Raw genomic sequence first — 16,525 nt, 5'->3', positions numbered from 1 at the left:
CATAAGGGGGGATATGATCACCATGTATAATACATAAGGGGGATATGATCTCCATGTATAATACATAAGGGTGGGGGATATGATCTCCATGTATAATACATAAGGGGGGGATATGATCACCATGTATAATACATAAGGGGGGATATGATCTCCATGTATAATACATAAGGGGGGATATGATCTCCATGTATAATACATAAGGGGGGATATGATCTCCATGTATAATACATAAGGGTGGGGGATATGATCTCCATGTATAATACATAAGGGGGATATGATCTCCATGTATAATACATAAGGGGGGATATGATCACCATGTATAATACATAAGGGGGATATGATCTCCATGTATAATACATAAGGGGGGATATGATCTCCATGTATAATACATAAGGGGGGATATGATCTCCATGTATAATACATAAGGGGGGATATGATCTCCATGTATAATACATAAGGGTGGGGGATATGATCTCCATGTATAATACATAAGGGGGGGATATGATCTCCATGTATAATACATAAGGGTGGGGGATATGATCTCCATGTATAATACATAAGGGTGGGGGATATGATCTCCATGTATAATACATAAGGGTGGGGGATATGATCTCCATGTATAATGCATAAGGGTGGGGGATATGATCTCCATGTATAATACATAAGGGGGGGGATATGATCTCCATGTATAATACATAAGGGGGGGATATAATCTCCATGTATAATACATAAGGGGGGATATGATCTCCATGTATAATACATAAGGGGGATATGATCTCCATGTATAATACATGAGGGGGGATATGATCACCATGTATAATACATAAGGGGGGATATGATCTCCATGTATAATACATAAGGTGGGGGGATATGATCTCGTGTATAATACATAAGGTGGGGGGATATGATCTCCATGTATAATACATAAGGGGGATATGATCACCATGTATAATACATAAGGGGGGATATGATCACCATGTATAATACATAAGGGGGGTATGATCTCCATGTATAATACATAAGGGGGGATATGATCTCCATGTATAATACATAAGGGGGATATGATCTCCATGTATAATACATAAGGGGGGGGGGGGATATGATCACCAAGTATAATACATAAGGGGGGGGATATGATCACCAAGTATAATACATAAGGGGGGGATATGATCACCAAGTATAATACATAAGGGGGGATATGATCTCCATGTATAATACATAAGGGGGGATATGATCTCCATGTATAATACATAAGGGGGGGTATGATCTCCATGTATAATACATAAGGGGGGTATGATCTCCATGTATAATACATAAGGGGGGATATGATCTCCATGTATAATACATAAGGGGGGATATGATCTCCATGTATAATACATAAGGGGGGATATGATCACCATGTATAATACATAAGGGGGGGATATGATCTCCATGTATATAATACATAAGGGGGATATGATCTCCATGTATAATACATAAGGGGGGGATATGATCACCATGTATAATACATAAGGGGGGGGGGGATATGATCTCCATGTATAATACATAAGGGGGGGATATGATCTCCATGTATAATACATAAGGGGGGATATGATCTCCATGTATAATACATAAGGGGGGATATGATCTCCATGTATAATACATAAGGGGGGGATATGATCTCCATGTATAATACATAAGGGGGGATATGATCTCCATGTATAATACATAAGGGGGGATATGATCACCATGTATAATACATAAGGGGGGATATGATCTCCATGTATAATACATAAGGGGGATATGATCACCATGTATAATACATAAGGGGGGATATGATCTCCATGTATAATACATAAGGGGGATATGATCACCATGTATAATACATGGGGGGGATATGATCTCCATGTATAATACATAAGGGGGGGATATGATCTCCATGTATAATACATAAGGGGGGGGATATGATCTCCATGTATATAATACATAAGGGGGGATATGATCTCCATGTATATAATACATAAGGGGGGATATGATCACCATGTATAATACATAAGGGGGGATATGATCTCCATGTATAATACATAAGGGGGGGATATGATCTCCATGTATAATACATAAGGGGGGATATGATCACCATGTATAATACATAAGGGGGGATATGATCTCCATGTATAATACATAAGGGGGGATATGATCACCATGTATAATACATAAGGGGGGTATGATCTCCATGTATAATACATAAGGGGGGATATGATCTCCATGTATAATACATAAGGGGGATATGATCACCATGTATAATACATGGGGGGGATATGATCACCATGTATAATACATGGGGGGGATATGATCTCCATGTATAATACATAAGGGGGGGGATATGATCTCCATGTATAATACATAAGGGGGGGATATGATCTCCATGTATATAATACATAAGGGGGATATGATCTCCATGTAAAATACATAAGGGGGGGATATGATCTCCATGTATAATACATAAGGGGGGGGATATGATCTCCATGTATAATACATAAGGGGGGATATGATCTCCATGTATAATACATAAGGGGGGGGGGGATATGATCTCCATGTATAATACATAAGGGGGGGGATATGATCTCCCTGTATAATACATAAGGGGGGGATATGATCTCCATGTATAATACATAAGGGGGGATATGATCTCCATGTATAATACATAAGGGGGGATATGATCTCCATGTATAATACATAAGGGGGGATATGATCTCCATGTATAATACATAAGGGGGGATATGATCTCCATGTATAATACATAAGGGGGGATATGATCACCATGTATAATACATAAGGGGGGATATGATCTCCATGTATAATACATAAGGGGGATATGATCACCATGTATAATACATAAGGGGGGATATGATCTCCATGTATAATACATAAGGGGGATATGATCACCATGGGGGGGATATGATCTCCATGTATAATACATAAGGGGGGGATATGATCTCCATGTATAATACATAAGGGGGGGGATATGATCTCCATGTATATAATACATAAGGGGGGATATGATCTCCATGTATATAATACATAAGGGGGGATATGATCACCATGTATAATACATAAGGGGGGATATGATCTCCATGTATAATACATAAGGGGGATATGATCTCCATGTATAATACATAAGGGGGGATATGATCACCATGTATAATACATAAGGGGGGATATGATCTCCATGTATAATACATAAGGGGGGATATGATCACCATGTATAATACATAAGGGGGGTATGATCTCCATGTATAATACATAAGGGGGGATATGATCTCCATGTATAATACATAAGGGGGATATGATCACCATGTATAATACATGGGGGGGATATGATCTCCATGTATAATACATAAGGGGGGGGATATGATCTCCATGTATAATACATAAGGGGGGGATATGATCTCCATGTATATAATACATAAGGGGGATATGATCTCCATGTAAAATACATAAGGGGGGGATATGATCTCCATGTATAATACATAAGGGGGGGGATATGATCTCCATGTATAATACATAAGGGGGGGATATGATCTCCATGTATAATACATAAGGGGGGATATGATCTCCATGTATAATACATAAGGGGGGATATGATCACCATGTATAATACATAAGGGGGGGATATGATCTCCATGTATAATACATAAGGGGGGATATGATCTCCATGTATAATACATAAGGGGGGATATGATCACCATGTATAATACATAAGGGGGGATATGATCTCCATGTATAATACATAAGGGGGGATATGATCACCATGTATAATACATAAGGGGGGTATGATCTCCATGTATAATACATAAGGGGGGATATGATCACCATGTATAATACATAAGGGGGGATGATCTCCATGTATAATACATAAGGGGGGGTATGATCTCCATGTATATAATACATAAGGGGGGGGATATGATCTCCATGTATATAATACATAAGGGGGGATATGATCTCCATGTATAATACATAAGGGGGGGATATGATCACCATGTATAATACATAAGGGGGGGATGTGATCTCCATGTATAATACATAAGTGGAATATGATCTCCATGTATAATACATAAGGGGGGATATGATCTCCATGTATAATACATAAGGGGGATATGATCTCCATGTATAATACATAAGGGGGATATGATCACCATGTATAATACATGGGGGGGATATGATCTCCATGTATAATACATAAGGGGGGGATATGATCTCCATGTATAATACATAAGGGGGGGGATATGATCACCATGTATAATACATAAGGGGGGGATGTGATATCCATGTATAATACATAAGTGGAATATGATCTCCATGTATAATACATAAGGGAGGATATGATCTCCATGTATAATACATAAGGGGGGATATGATCTCCATGTATAATACATAAGGGGGGGATATGATCTCCATGTATAATACATAAGGGGGGGATATGATCAACATGTATAATACATAAGGGGGGGATATGATCACCATGTATAATACATAAGGGGGGATATGATCTCCATGTATAATACATAAGGGGGGATATGGTCTCCATGTATAATACATAAGGGGGGATATGATCTCCATGTATAATACATAAGGGGGGGATATGATCACCATGTATAATACATAAGGGGGGGATATGATCACCATGTATAATACATAAGGGGGGGATATGATCACCATGTATAATACATAAGGGGGGATATGTTCACCATGTATAATACATAAGGGGGGATATGATCTCCATGTATAATACATAAGGGGGGATATGGTCTCCATGTATAATACATAAGGGGGATATGATCTCCATGTATAATACATAAGGGGGGATATGATCTCCATGTATAATACATAAGGGGGGATATGATCTCCATGTATAATACATAAGGGGGGATATGATCTCCATGTATAATACATAAGGGTGGGGGATATGATCTCCATGTATAATACATAAGGGGGGGATATGATCTCCATGTATAATACATAAGGGTGGGGGATATGATCTCTATGTATAATACATAAGGGTGGGGGATATGATCTCCATGTATAATACATAAGGGTGGGGGATATGATCTCCATGTATAATGCATAAGGGTGGGGGATATGATCTCCATGTATAATACATAAGGGTGGGGGATATGATCTCCATGTATAATACATAAGGGGGGGGATATGATCTCCATGTATAATACATAAGGGGGGGATATAATCTCCATGTATAATACATAAGGGGGGATATGATCTCCATGTATAATACATAAGGGGGATATGATCTCCATGTATAATACATGAGGGGGGATATGATCACCATGTATAATACATAAGGGGGGATATGATCTCCATGTATAATACATAAGGTGGGGGGATATGATCTCGTGTATAATACATAAGGTGGGGGGATATGATCTCCATGTATAATACATAAGGGGGATATGATCACCATGTATAATACATAAGGGGGGATATGATCACCATGTATAATACATAAGGGGGGTATGATCTCCATGTATAATACATAAGGGGGGATATGATCTCCATGTATAATACATAAGGGGGATATGATCTCCATGTATAATACATAAGGGGGGGGGGGGATATGATCACCAAGTATAATACATAAGGGGGGGGATATGATCACCAAGTATAATACATAAGGGGGGGATATGATCACCAAGTATAATACATAAGGGGGGATATGATCTCCATGTATAATACATAAGGGGGGATATGATCTCCATGTATAATACATAAGGGGGGATATGCTCTCCATGTATAATACATAAGGGGGGATATGATCTCCATGTATAATACATAAGGGGGGGTATGATCTCCATGTATAATACATAAGGGGGGTATGATCTCCATGTATAATACATAAGGGGGGATATGATCTCCATGTATAATACATAAGGGGGGATATGATCTCCATGTATAATACATAAGGGGGGATATGATCACCATGTATAATACATAAGGGGGGGATATGATCTCCATGTATATAATACATAAGGGGGATATGATCTCCATGTATAATACATAAGGGGGGGATATGATCACCATGTATAATACATAAGGGGGGGGGATATGATCTCCATGTATAATACATAAGGGGGGGGATATGATCTCCCTGTATAATACATAAGGGGGGGATATGATCTCCATGTATAATACATAAGGGGGGATATGATCTCCATGTATAATACATAAGGGGGGATATGATCTCCATGTATAATACATAAGGGGGGGATATGATCTCCATGTATAATACATAAGGGGGGATATGATCTCCATGTATAATACATAAGGGGGGATATGATCACCATGTATAATACATAAGGGGGGATATGATCTCCATGTATAATACATAAGGGGGATATGATCACCATGTATAATACATAAGGGGGGATATGATCACCATGTATAATACATAAGGGGGATATGATCACCATGTATAATACATGGGGGGGATATGATCTCCATGTATAATACATAAGGGGGGGATATGATCTCCATGTATAATACATAAGGGGGGGGGATATGATCTCCATGTATATAATACATAAGGGGGGATATGATCTCCATGTATATAATACATAAGGGGGGATATGATCACCATGTATAATACATAAGGGGGGATATGATCTCCATGTATAATACATAAGGGGGGGATATGATCTCCATGTATAATACATAAGGGGGGATATGATCACCATGTATAATACATAAGGGGGGATATGATCTCCATGTATAATACATAAGGGGGGATATGATCACCATGTATAATACATAAGGGGGGTATGATCTCCATGTATAATACATAAGGGGGGATATGATCTCCATGTATAATACATAAGGGGGATATGATCACCATGTATAATACATGGGGGGGATATGATCTCCATGTATAATACATAAGGGGGGGGATATGATCTCCATGTATAATACATAAGGGGGGGATATGATCTCCATGTATATAATACATAAGGGGGATATGATCTCCATGTAAAATACATAAGGGGGGGATATGATCTCCATGTATAATACATAAGGGGGGGGATATGATCTCCATGTATAATACATAAGGGGGGATATGATCTCCATGTATAATACATAAGGGGGGGGGGGGATATGATCTCCATGTATAATACATAAGGGGGGGGATATGATCTCCCTGTATAATACATAAGGGGGGGATATGATCTCCATGTATAATACATAAGGGGGGATATGATCTCCATGTATAATACATAAGGGGGGATATGATCTCCATGTATAATACATAAGGGGGGGATATGATCTCCATGTATAATACATAAGGGGGGATATGATCTCCATGTATAATACATAAGGGGGGATATGATCACCATGTATAATACATAAGGGGGGATATGATCTCCATGTATAATACATAAGGGGGATATGATCACCATGTATAATACATAAGGGGGGATATGATCTCCATGTATAATACATAAGGGGGATATGATCACCATGGGGGGGATATGATCTCCATGTATAATACATAAGGGGGGGATATGATCTCCATGTATAATACATAAGGGGGGGGATATGATCTCCATGTATATAATACATAAGGGGGGATATGATCTCCATGTATATAATACATAAGGGGGGATATGATCACCATGTATAATACATAAGGGGGGATATGATCTCCATGTATAATACATAAGGGGGATATGATCTCCATGTATAATACATAAGGGGGGATATGATCACCATGTATAATACATAAGGGGGGATATGATCTCCATGTATAATACATAAGGGGGGATATGATCACCATGTATAATACATAAGGGGGGTATGATCTCCATGTATAATACATAAGGGGGGATATGATCTCCATGTATAATACATAAGGGGGATATGATCACCATGTATAATACATGGGGGGGATATGATCTCCATGTATAATACATAAGGGGGGGGATATGATCTCCATGTATAATACATAAGGGGGGGATATGATCTCCATGTATATAATACATAAGGGGGATATGATCTCCATGTAAAATACATAAGGGGGGGATATGATCTCCATGTATAATACATAAGGGGGGGGATATGATCTCCATGTATAATACATAAGGGGGGGATATGATCTCCATGTATAATACATAAGGGGGGATATGATCTCCATGTATAATACATAAGGGGGGATATGATCACCATGTATAATACATAAGGGGGGGATATGATCTCCATGTATAATACATAAGGGGGGATATGATCTCCATGTATAATACATAAGGGGGGATATGATCACCATGTATAATACATAAGGGGGGATATGATCTCCATGTATAATACATAAGGGGGGATATGATCACCATGTATAATACATAAGGGGGGTATGATCTCCATGTATAATACATAAGGGGGGATATGATCACCATGTATAATACATAAGGGGGGATGATCTCCATGTATAATACATAAGGGGGGGTATGATCTCCATGTATATAATACATAAGGGGGGGGATATGATCTCCATGTATATAATACATAAGGGGGGATATGATCTCCATGTATAATACATAAGGGGGGGATATGATCACCATGTATAATACATAAGGGGGGGATGTGATCTCCATGTATAATACATAAGTGGAATATGATCTCCATGTATAATACATAAGGGGGGATATGATCTCCATGTATAATACATAAGGGGGATATGATCTCCATGTATAATACATAAGGGGGATATGATCACCATGTATAATACATGGGGGGGATATGATCTCCATGTATAATACATAAGGGGGGGATATGATCTCCATGTATAATACATAAGGGGGGGGATATGATCACCATGTATAATACATAAGGGGGGGATGTGATATCCATGTATAATACATAAGTGGAATATGATCTCCATGTATAATACATAAGGGAGGATATGATCTCCATGTATAATACATAAGGGGGGATATGATCTCCATGTATAATACATAAGGGGGGGATATGATCTCCATGTATAATACATAAGGGGGGGATATGATCAACATGTATAATACATAAGGGGGGGATATGATCACCATGTATAATACATAAGGGGGGATATGATCTCCATGTATAATACATAAGGGGGGATATGGTCTCCATGTATAATACATAAGGGGGGATATGATCTCCATGTATAATACATAAGGGGGGGATATGATCACCATGTATAATACATAAGGGGGGGATATGATCACCATGTATAATACATAAGGGGGGGATATGATCACCATGTATAATACATAAGGGGGGATATGTTCACCATGTATAATACATAAGGGGGGATATGATCTCCATGTATAATACATAAGGGGGGATATGGTCTCCATGTATAATACATAAGGGGGATATGATCTCCATGTATAATACATAAGGGGGGATATGATCTCCATGTATAAATACATCAGTGGTTCATATAGTGAACTCGGTGTAGAGTTATTCCCCCTGAGGTCATCACAGAGGACAAGGGGGCGCTCTTTATGTCTGGAGGAAAAGAAATTTAATCTCCTAACACGGAAAGGTTTCTTCACAGTGAGAGCTGTGAGAATGTGGAATAGACTCCCTCAAGAGTTGGTTGTGGCCAGCTCAGTGGATTGCTGTAGGAAAGTCCTGGATTCTTTCTTGGATACACAGAATATAACTGGATATAACATTTATAGGTAAAGTTGATCCAGGGAATATCCGATTGCCTCTCGGGGATCATGAAGGAATTATTTCCCCTGCAGGAGCAAATTGGATCATACTTTGCTGAGTTTTTTTTGCCTTCCTCTGAATCAACTGTGGGTGTAGGATTATAACTTTTTTTTATTGTTGACCTGGATGAACTTTTGTCTTTTCAGCCAGATTAACTATGTAACTCGCCCTCCACCAGGTATGAGACAATTTAACTTTTTATCCACAAGTAGTACAGCTTTAATATCTCGCTTTGTATACCGGCAGGGAGGTATGATCTAATAATCAGGCCTTGCTTTTTTTTAGTACACAGTAAATCAATCCGCTTTACATTTTTCTTTCACTGTTATCATAACACTAAAGCATAAAGAAATGGAAGTGTGGTATTTTTTACATTCAGTCAGAATTTACAACCTTGTTTTTACCATCTGCTTCCAGCATGAAGGACATAATATTAATACAGCCTGCCACCTCCAATCGGGAAGACTCTTGCCAAGAAAGAGTCAGACATTCATTAATATGAAACATTACGGTTCCAGATCAATCTAATTACAGCGAACACACAGAACCGTCTACCACTATCTACTGTGCATTTCATTTCCTCGCTTGGCATGAAGAATCGTCGAATGCAGATAAGTGCGTGTTTGTTGGGGGATTTGTACAACTTAAAATACAGATTTACATAAAACAGACTAGAGAATGAAAATGCTTTTCAGATTAAATCTCTATCACATGGGAGGGATTAATTTTGCTCTACAGCGGGCAGAGGGATTGCCAGGGTGAAAGAATCGTTCACAGATCAGCTGTGTTTTAATACAAATTAAAGCCTACCTGAATGCTGTATTCTAGTGAGGTCAGCCCTGTGCTGCTTCACAGCATCCAGCAGAATGGTCCAGAGGTCAGGGGTTCAAATTCCGCAAAGGCCATGTGATGCTTTAGGCTGGATCAACCCCTTACAATGTGGGGTAAACATGCACTGCCTATTCTGAATGGTGCAATGCGCATATACAGTGTAAACAGACCTGCACTACAGTGCATCACAATGAACAGATCTCATTGCTTTAACCACTTCCCGTCCGGCCCATGTACATAAACGGCCGGACGGGAGCAGTGCAGGAGCGGGTGGCCATTTATAAACGTCCTCCCGCTTCCCTGCCTGTGTGTGCTCCCTGGGATCGATCGCTGTACAGGACCTCTGTGTGAGGTACGATCATGTGTTCACTGATTGGTCAATCAGTGATCACATTAATACTAGTAAGCAAGATGTCACTTCTGACACCATTGCTTACTACGTGTGAAATCTGTGAATGATCACAGAGGTCACATGGTACAAGGCACAAGTGTATAGTCCAAACGCACACATCCTGCGTTAAAAATGGCTGTGTGTATAAGAGGGTGCTGCAGCGGCGGTTGGCTGGAACCAAACAAAATCAGCACGGAAAAATGTTACCAGCACACCAAGGATCACCAATATGGGTCCAAAAGGTTTTAATGAACGATCACAGTTACAGCAAGGCAATGTTTCGGAGTCTCACAGGACCCCTTCATCAGGCATGTGACGACAGCCTTGTACCATGTGACAAGCTGTGACCAATCACAGCTCTCAGAGTATTATTCAATGACTGCAAGAATGCAGCCAGAGAGGAGAAATGATTGCTTTTACAGCCTTTATGGGTATAAAAGCGATCAGTGTAAAGAAAAGAAAAAAAAAAAAATCTTCATCACCCCCCACAAGTAGTAAAGTGTCACTATGGTGACACTGTACTGCTAGGGTGGCAGTATGTTAAAAAAACAAAACAAAAAAAAAAAAGCACAAACACAAATATAAAAAAATAAACATTTTTTTTTTTAAATTATAATTTTTGGTTATAAACGAATTTGGGTTATTTTTTTTACTAAAAAGATAACTGAATAAATTTTGGACTTATGAAAAAAGATTATTTATTTGAAAAATATTATAAGAAAAAAAACTTTTTTTCAAAATATTTGGACTTTTTCATTTATATAGCAAATAAAATTCCCAGTGGTGAATAAATACCACCAAAATAAAGTTTTATCTGTCTCAAAAAAATGCAAAAAAATGTATATGGCTACAGTGTTGCATGACCGCGCAATTGTCATTCAAAGTGTGATAGTGCTGAAAGCTGAAAATTGGGCTGGACAGGAAGGGGGTAAAAGTGTCCGGACTTGAAGTGGATAAGCAATGCAATCCACCACATTGGCCAAAAGCAGTACAGGTCTCTTTATAGTGCATTAATGCTTGTTAACACTTTTTTTTTTTTTGTTCTGGAAAAGGTAGTGTAGAGTTAGACCTCCTTGCTGTCTGTGTCCTGATTGGAGGGATTAATGCTCTCCATTTTTCATGGTGACCATTTTCACTAGTACAGAATGTGATAGGAAATCCAAAATTTTAAAGTTGTGACTAAGAATAAGGGCTAGTTCACACTTGATGCAGTTCAGTGAGCTTTTTTTTCTGCATCAAAAATGCATGCACAGTGTTTTCCATGTATTCCAATGACCCTGGTTCACACTAGTGCAATCAGTTTCCGGTGCAGAAAAAAAAAAAAGTAGAACATGCTGCATTTTTTCTGCACAGATCCATAGCGGAACATGGCAAACTGCATCAAAACTGCACCGGAACTGCGTGTGATGTGAACTGTAAGCAAAAACGTATCCGGAATGCATCCAGAGTGCATTTTTGTGCTGTGAACTGGTCCTAAAGGAGAATCCTTCCAAAAGAGACATTTGTTTTGCTGACAGTTAAGATAGGACTTTCTTCACTTTGGAGAGATTTCTTTTCATTGCCTTCTGTGCCTATGGGTCAAAGTGAAACAAAACAGTCGGCCTTGGATATACTTTAGAGTGATTGTAAAACAGAATTTAAAAAGATGTTTTTTAAAAGATAACTACCTGCTCTGTGCAAAAGTATTGCACAGAGAAGCCCCGATCCTCCTCTTCTGGGGGAGGTAAGGGGCATCCGTGCAGGTGTGCTCCAGAGCCCGACTGTGTGCATCCATAGACACCCGTAGCATGGATCGGTCCTACCCTACGCTTCCTCCTCACAGGATTTGACTGACAGCAGCAGGAGCCAATGGCTTCAGCTTTCTGAGTTTCCTGTGAGGAGGCAATGGCTTCAGCTTTCTGAGTTTCCTGTGAGGAGCCAATGGCTTCAGCTTTCTGAGTTTCCTGTGAGGAGCCAATGGCTTCAGCTTTCTGAGTTTCCTGTGAGGAGCCAATGGCTTCAGCTTTCTGAGTTTCCTGTGAGGAGCCAATGGCTTCAGCTTTCGTTGTTTCCTGTGAGGAGCCAATGGCTTCAGCTTTCTGAGTTTCCTGTGAGGAGCCAATGGCTTCAGCTTTCTGAGTTTCCTGTGAGATTAGTAGTGAAGGAAGAACACCTGCAGCCGGGAACATCGCTGGATTGCTGAAAGGCTCAGGAAAGTGTTTAGAAGGGTATGGGGAACAATTAGTGGGGAGTGTTTTTTTTTTACCTTAAAGCAGGAAAAGGGTTAATGCAAAAAAAAAAAAAAAACACACTTAAGAGTTCAGAACCACTTTAAGGGCCCAATCAAAGTAAATTGGCAGCCATAAATTAGAATTCTAGCAAAACTACTCTTAAAAATGCCCCTCCCCCCTCCTAACACCTAAGCCAACCATTCTGTGTAAGAATGATTAGTAATACTTAACTATTTTAGGTCCGTTCAGGTCTGGTCATGTGACCTCCCGTGTCAGCTAGCGCCGGCTGCAGGGGAAAATAAAGAGCACTTGACACCAGGTGGTAAAGCCTGGGAGCAGTTATGTCACTCACAGGCTCCTATGGCCGATGCATTGTCATCGCTCCCTCCTCTCCCCTGTAACTGCTGCTGGCTGACACAAGGGAGCCGGATCCCGTGACCAGACAAAGCGCCTAAAAACTGGTAAGTATACAGGTCTTTCGTAAACAGGTCATAATAGGTGTTAGAAGGGAGCATTTTGAAGGTGCAAATGTTTTAAATTTTGGGGGAGATTTTGCAAGGAAAGGCTATAACCTCTTTTTTTTCTCCATCTGTATCCCACTGCAGAAATTTCCCTTCGCTTCCTGTCACATAGCCAAACAGAAAGTGTGAGGAAATCCCTGCAAATAAAGTACTTCCTTGGGAACCCCCAGGTCACTAAAACTAGGGCCCCCATTGTATGATTTCCCCTTTATTGCTTTTATGGGGACAACCCAAAATTTGGGATTTTCTTTTACTTTCAATGACGATGGTAACCAGGACAAACAGAGAAGGCAAATCTTCCTAATGGGGACACAGGCAGCAATAAAAACTGAAGGACATTCTAATTTCTCTCCACACTATCCAAAAAAAAAAGTTTTGTCTTTAGGTATACTTTAAGAGTAGTTTGGCTTTGCCTGGAATTCCACTTTAATGCAAGGTGCATCTGTAGCAAACTTGCTCATCAGAGATGGACGTGGAGTTCCCCTTTTTTATTAGAAGTATTCCTCAATCCTTTATTCCCTACCCCCTCCCTTCCTGAAAGGCACAGGGACAGATGTGTGTGTGTTAACAGTTGCTGGCAGGCTGGAGCAGCAGGGGGCCCAGAGCTACAAAGCCCCCCCATTGAGACAGCAGACTCTTGGTCCCAAGGCCTGTGTAAACTCACACCTCCTAACCAAGATAAGGTAGTTTTTTCATGGACTTGAAAGAAGTTGGAACCTCATAAACCCTACCAGCCAGGTGACAGAAGTTAAATGAACATTCCTCAGGTCAGCTGTCACCTATGTTTCATATCATGAATTATGAAGCTGTCAGTTTTAATGCAGAGTCCATCCGACAATCCCGCCCAAAACAGGGTATTGGCCAGTACTCAGAGCCACCCCCCTTGCAGGGGGACTTCAAAGACAGGCTGGCAAGCCTAAAAAGTTAAGCTAAACACATCTCCCAATTTTAACATCGTAACAGCAGGAGATCAAAGACCCTTCGCTCTGCAACTTGGATCTGCTTACCTTAAGGCTGACCATGGCAAGTAACTTAACCTTTTAACTTCTCCCTGTTATCTCTTTGCTGTGCTGTTTTCTATGTATATATAAATATATATCTTAGTTACATCTTCTTTGTAAATATTTCATTGCACCTGGTTGACTCTTTTAGTAATAAAACTTTCTTTCTGAAAGTGTTAAACTGTTTCTAAGCGCTTACTTGCAATTCACGAATTCCTGCCTTTGAAGAGACACTACTGTTTGTTTTAATCTCTGTATAACTGGCCTGCGGACCGTGTTATACCGACCATTATTTTAATCATTATAGTGTATTAATTGATAAGGAGAGTGTCCCCTTTCTCTGTGCAAAAAGGGGTGGTGGCAGTAGAGGGTTAGTTGCGTAATTAACCCGACCCAGTAACACGCGCATTCAGGCTGCCGGTGCACGATTGCGTTCCACTAGCTGGACAATCGTTGTGCAGGGCGCAGCTGAGTGTGGAATTGTTACGCACGTCACATAGCGGATTTAGATCGGCCGGTCCTTTGGTCATGAGTTTGGCAAGAAGGTCTGGGGTCTGACGCCGCGGGCGTGACGTATTGGTGGTCGCGGTCGTGCGATCGTCTCATGTTGAGGGTGGCGATCGTGCGTCCGTGACAGCATCTACACATGAAAAGAATGCTCATACAGAGGTGTGGCCCTTAAAGCTGAACAGGCACCCCCCTGCAAGGACTAAATGCTTTGCTCCATATAGAACATGTGGGTATTCCAAGAAGAGAAAATTTTATATGTCATGGAATACGCTCACATGCTATACAAATGTTTACGCAAGTACCAGCATATACCCGAGTAAACCACTTCATGTATATGAGTGGCTGTGTGCAGTATCTGGGGCTTCCAGGGATTGGGGTGTAGTTAAATATGGTAGAATTCGGTTGCTTGGGTTCAGACATCCTTGTGCAGGACCCCTTAGTCACATGTCTTCTAACCAGTGTGGATGAGGACTTTTTGTGTTTACAATGGAGCTCAGGGTGTTTTTTTTTTTTTTTTGGCCAGTGTTTATATTACATGTTTTTACAGCACAACCAGGGGTAGAGGGCCACTTTAACTTACTTCCACTCATCAGGCGGATGAGCCTGCTCATATTTCTCTCTCACATGAGACACGCCCATATCCGGGTGCAGCCAATGAACCTCCTCGGACCGCAGGTGACTCAACCGTAATCCATACGAAGATACACACTTCACTTTATGACTGTCCACTATTTTCTGGATTATACCCTGCAAAGAGAATGACCGGCTATTTATTTCTGAATTACTATAAATGTGCCACCCCCCCCCCCCCCCCCCAAAAAAAAAGTACAGCTCTCAACAAGAAGCAACAATTCCCCCAACATACATCTGGTGTAGACAGGTCAACTGCTGCACTTCATCGGGCATGTACCCATGGAATGATCCATAGACTGCTAAATCCACACAAAAAAATTAAAGGAACACTTTTTAATCAGAGTCTAGCCTCAAGTGAATTAAACTCCGGGGATATTGATCTGGTCAGGTAAGTAGCAGAGGGGGTTGTTAATCAGTTTTAGGTGCTTTGGTGTTAATGAAATTAACAACAGGTGCACTAGATGGGCAACAATGAATGACCCCCAAAACAGGAATGGTTTTACAGGTGGAGGCCACTGACATGTTTTCCCTACTCATATTTTCTGACTGGTTTTCACTAGTTTTGCATTTGGCTAGGGTCAGTGTCACTACTGGTAGCATGAGGCCATACCTGGACCCTACAGAGGTTGCACAGGCAATCCAACTCCAGGATGGCACATCAATAAATGTCATTGCCAGAAGTTTGCTGTG

The 16,525-nt window shown here is 40.3% G+C and overlaps 1 protein-coding gene across 16 annotated transcripts in view; it reads right to left on the bottom strand.

Annotated features, from left to right (window-relative positions):
• Positions 1–16,525, bottom strand: part of PTK2 (protein tyrosine kinase 2) — a 473,957-nt gene that overhangs the window by 326,584 nt on the left and 130,848 nt on the right. For all 16 annotated transcript variants that reach the window (XM_089654639.1, XM_089654641.1, XM_089654642.1 and 13 more), the window contains exon 3: positions 15,783–15,949. In XM_089654639.1, the coding sequence (XP_089510765.1) occupies positions 15,783–15,949 (167 nt within the window). The remainder of the gene's footprint in view (positions 1–15,782; positions 15,950–16,525) is intronic.

The sequence above is a fragment of the Staurois parvus genome, unplaced genomic scaffold, assembly GCF_062004578.1.
Source record: "Staurois parvus isolate SC_StPar_1 unplaced genomic scaffold, SC_StPar_1.0 ptg000783l, whole genome shotgun sequence".
Classification (NCBI taxonomy): domain Eukaryota; kingdom Metazoa; phylum Chordata; class Amphibia; order Anura; family Ranidae; genus Staurois; species Staurois parvus.
Note: the sequence above shows the minus strand (reverse complement) of the source record. Positions and strands in the feature narration are given on the sequence as shown.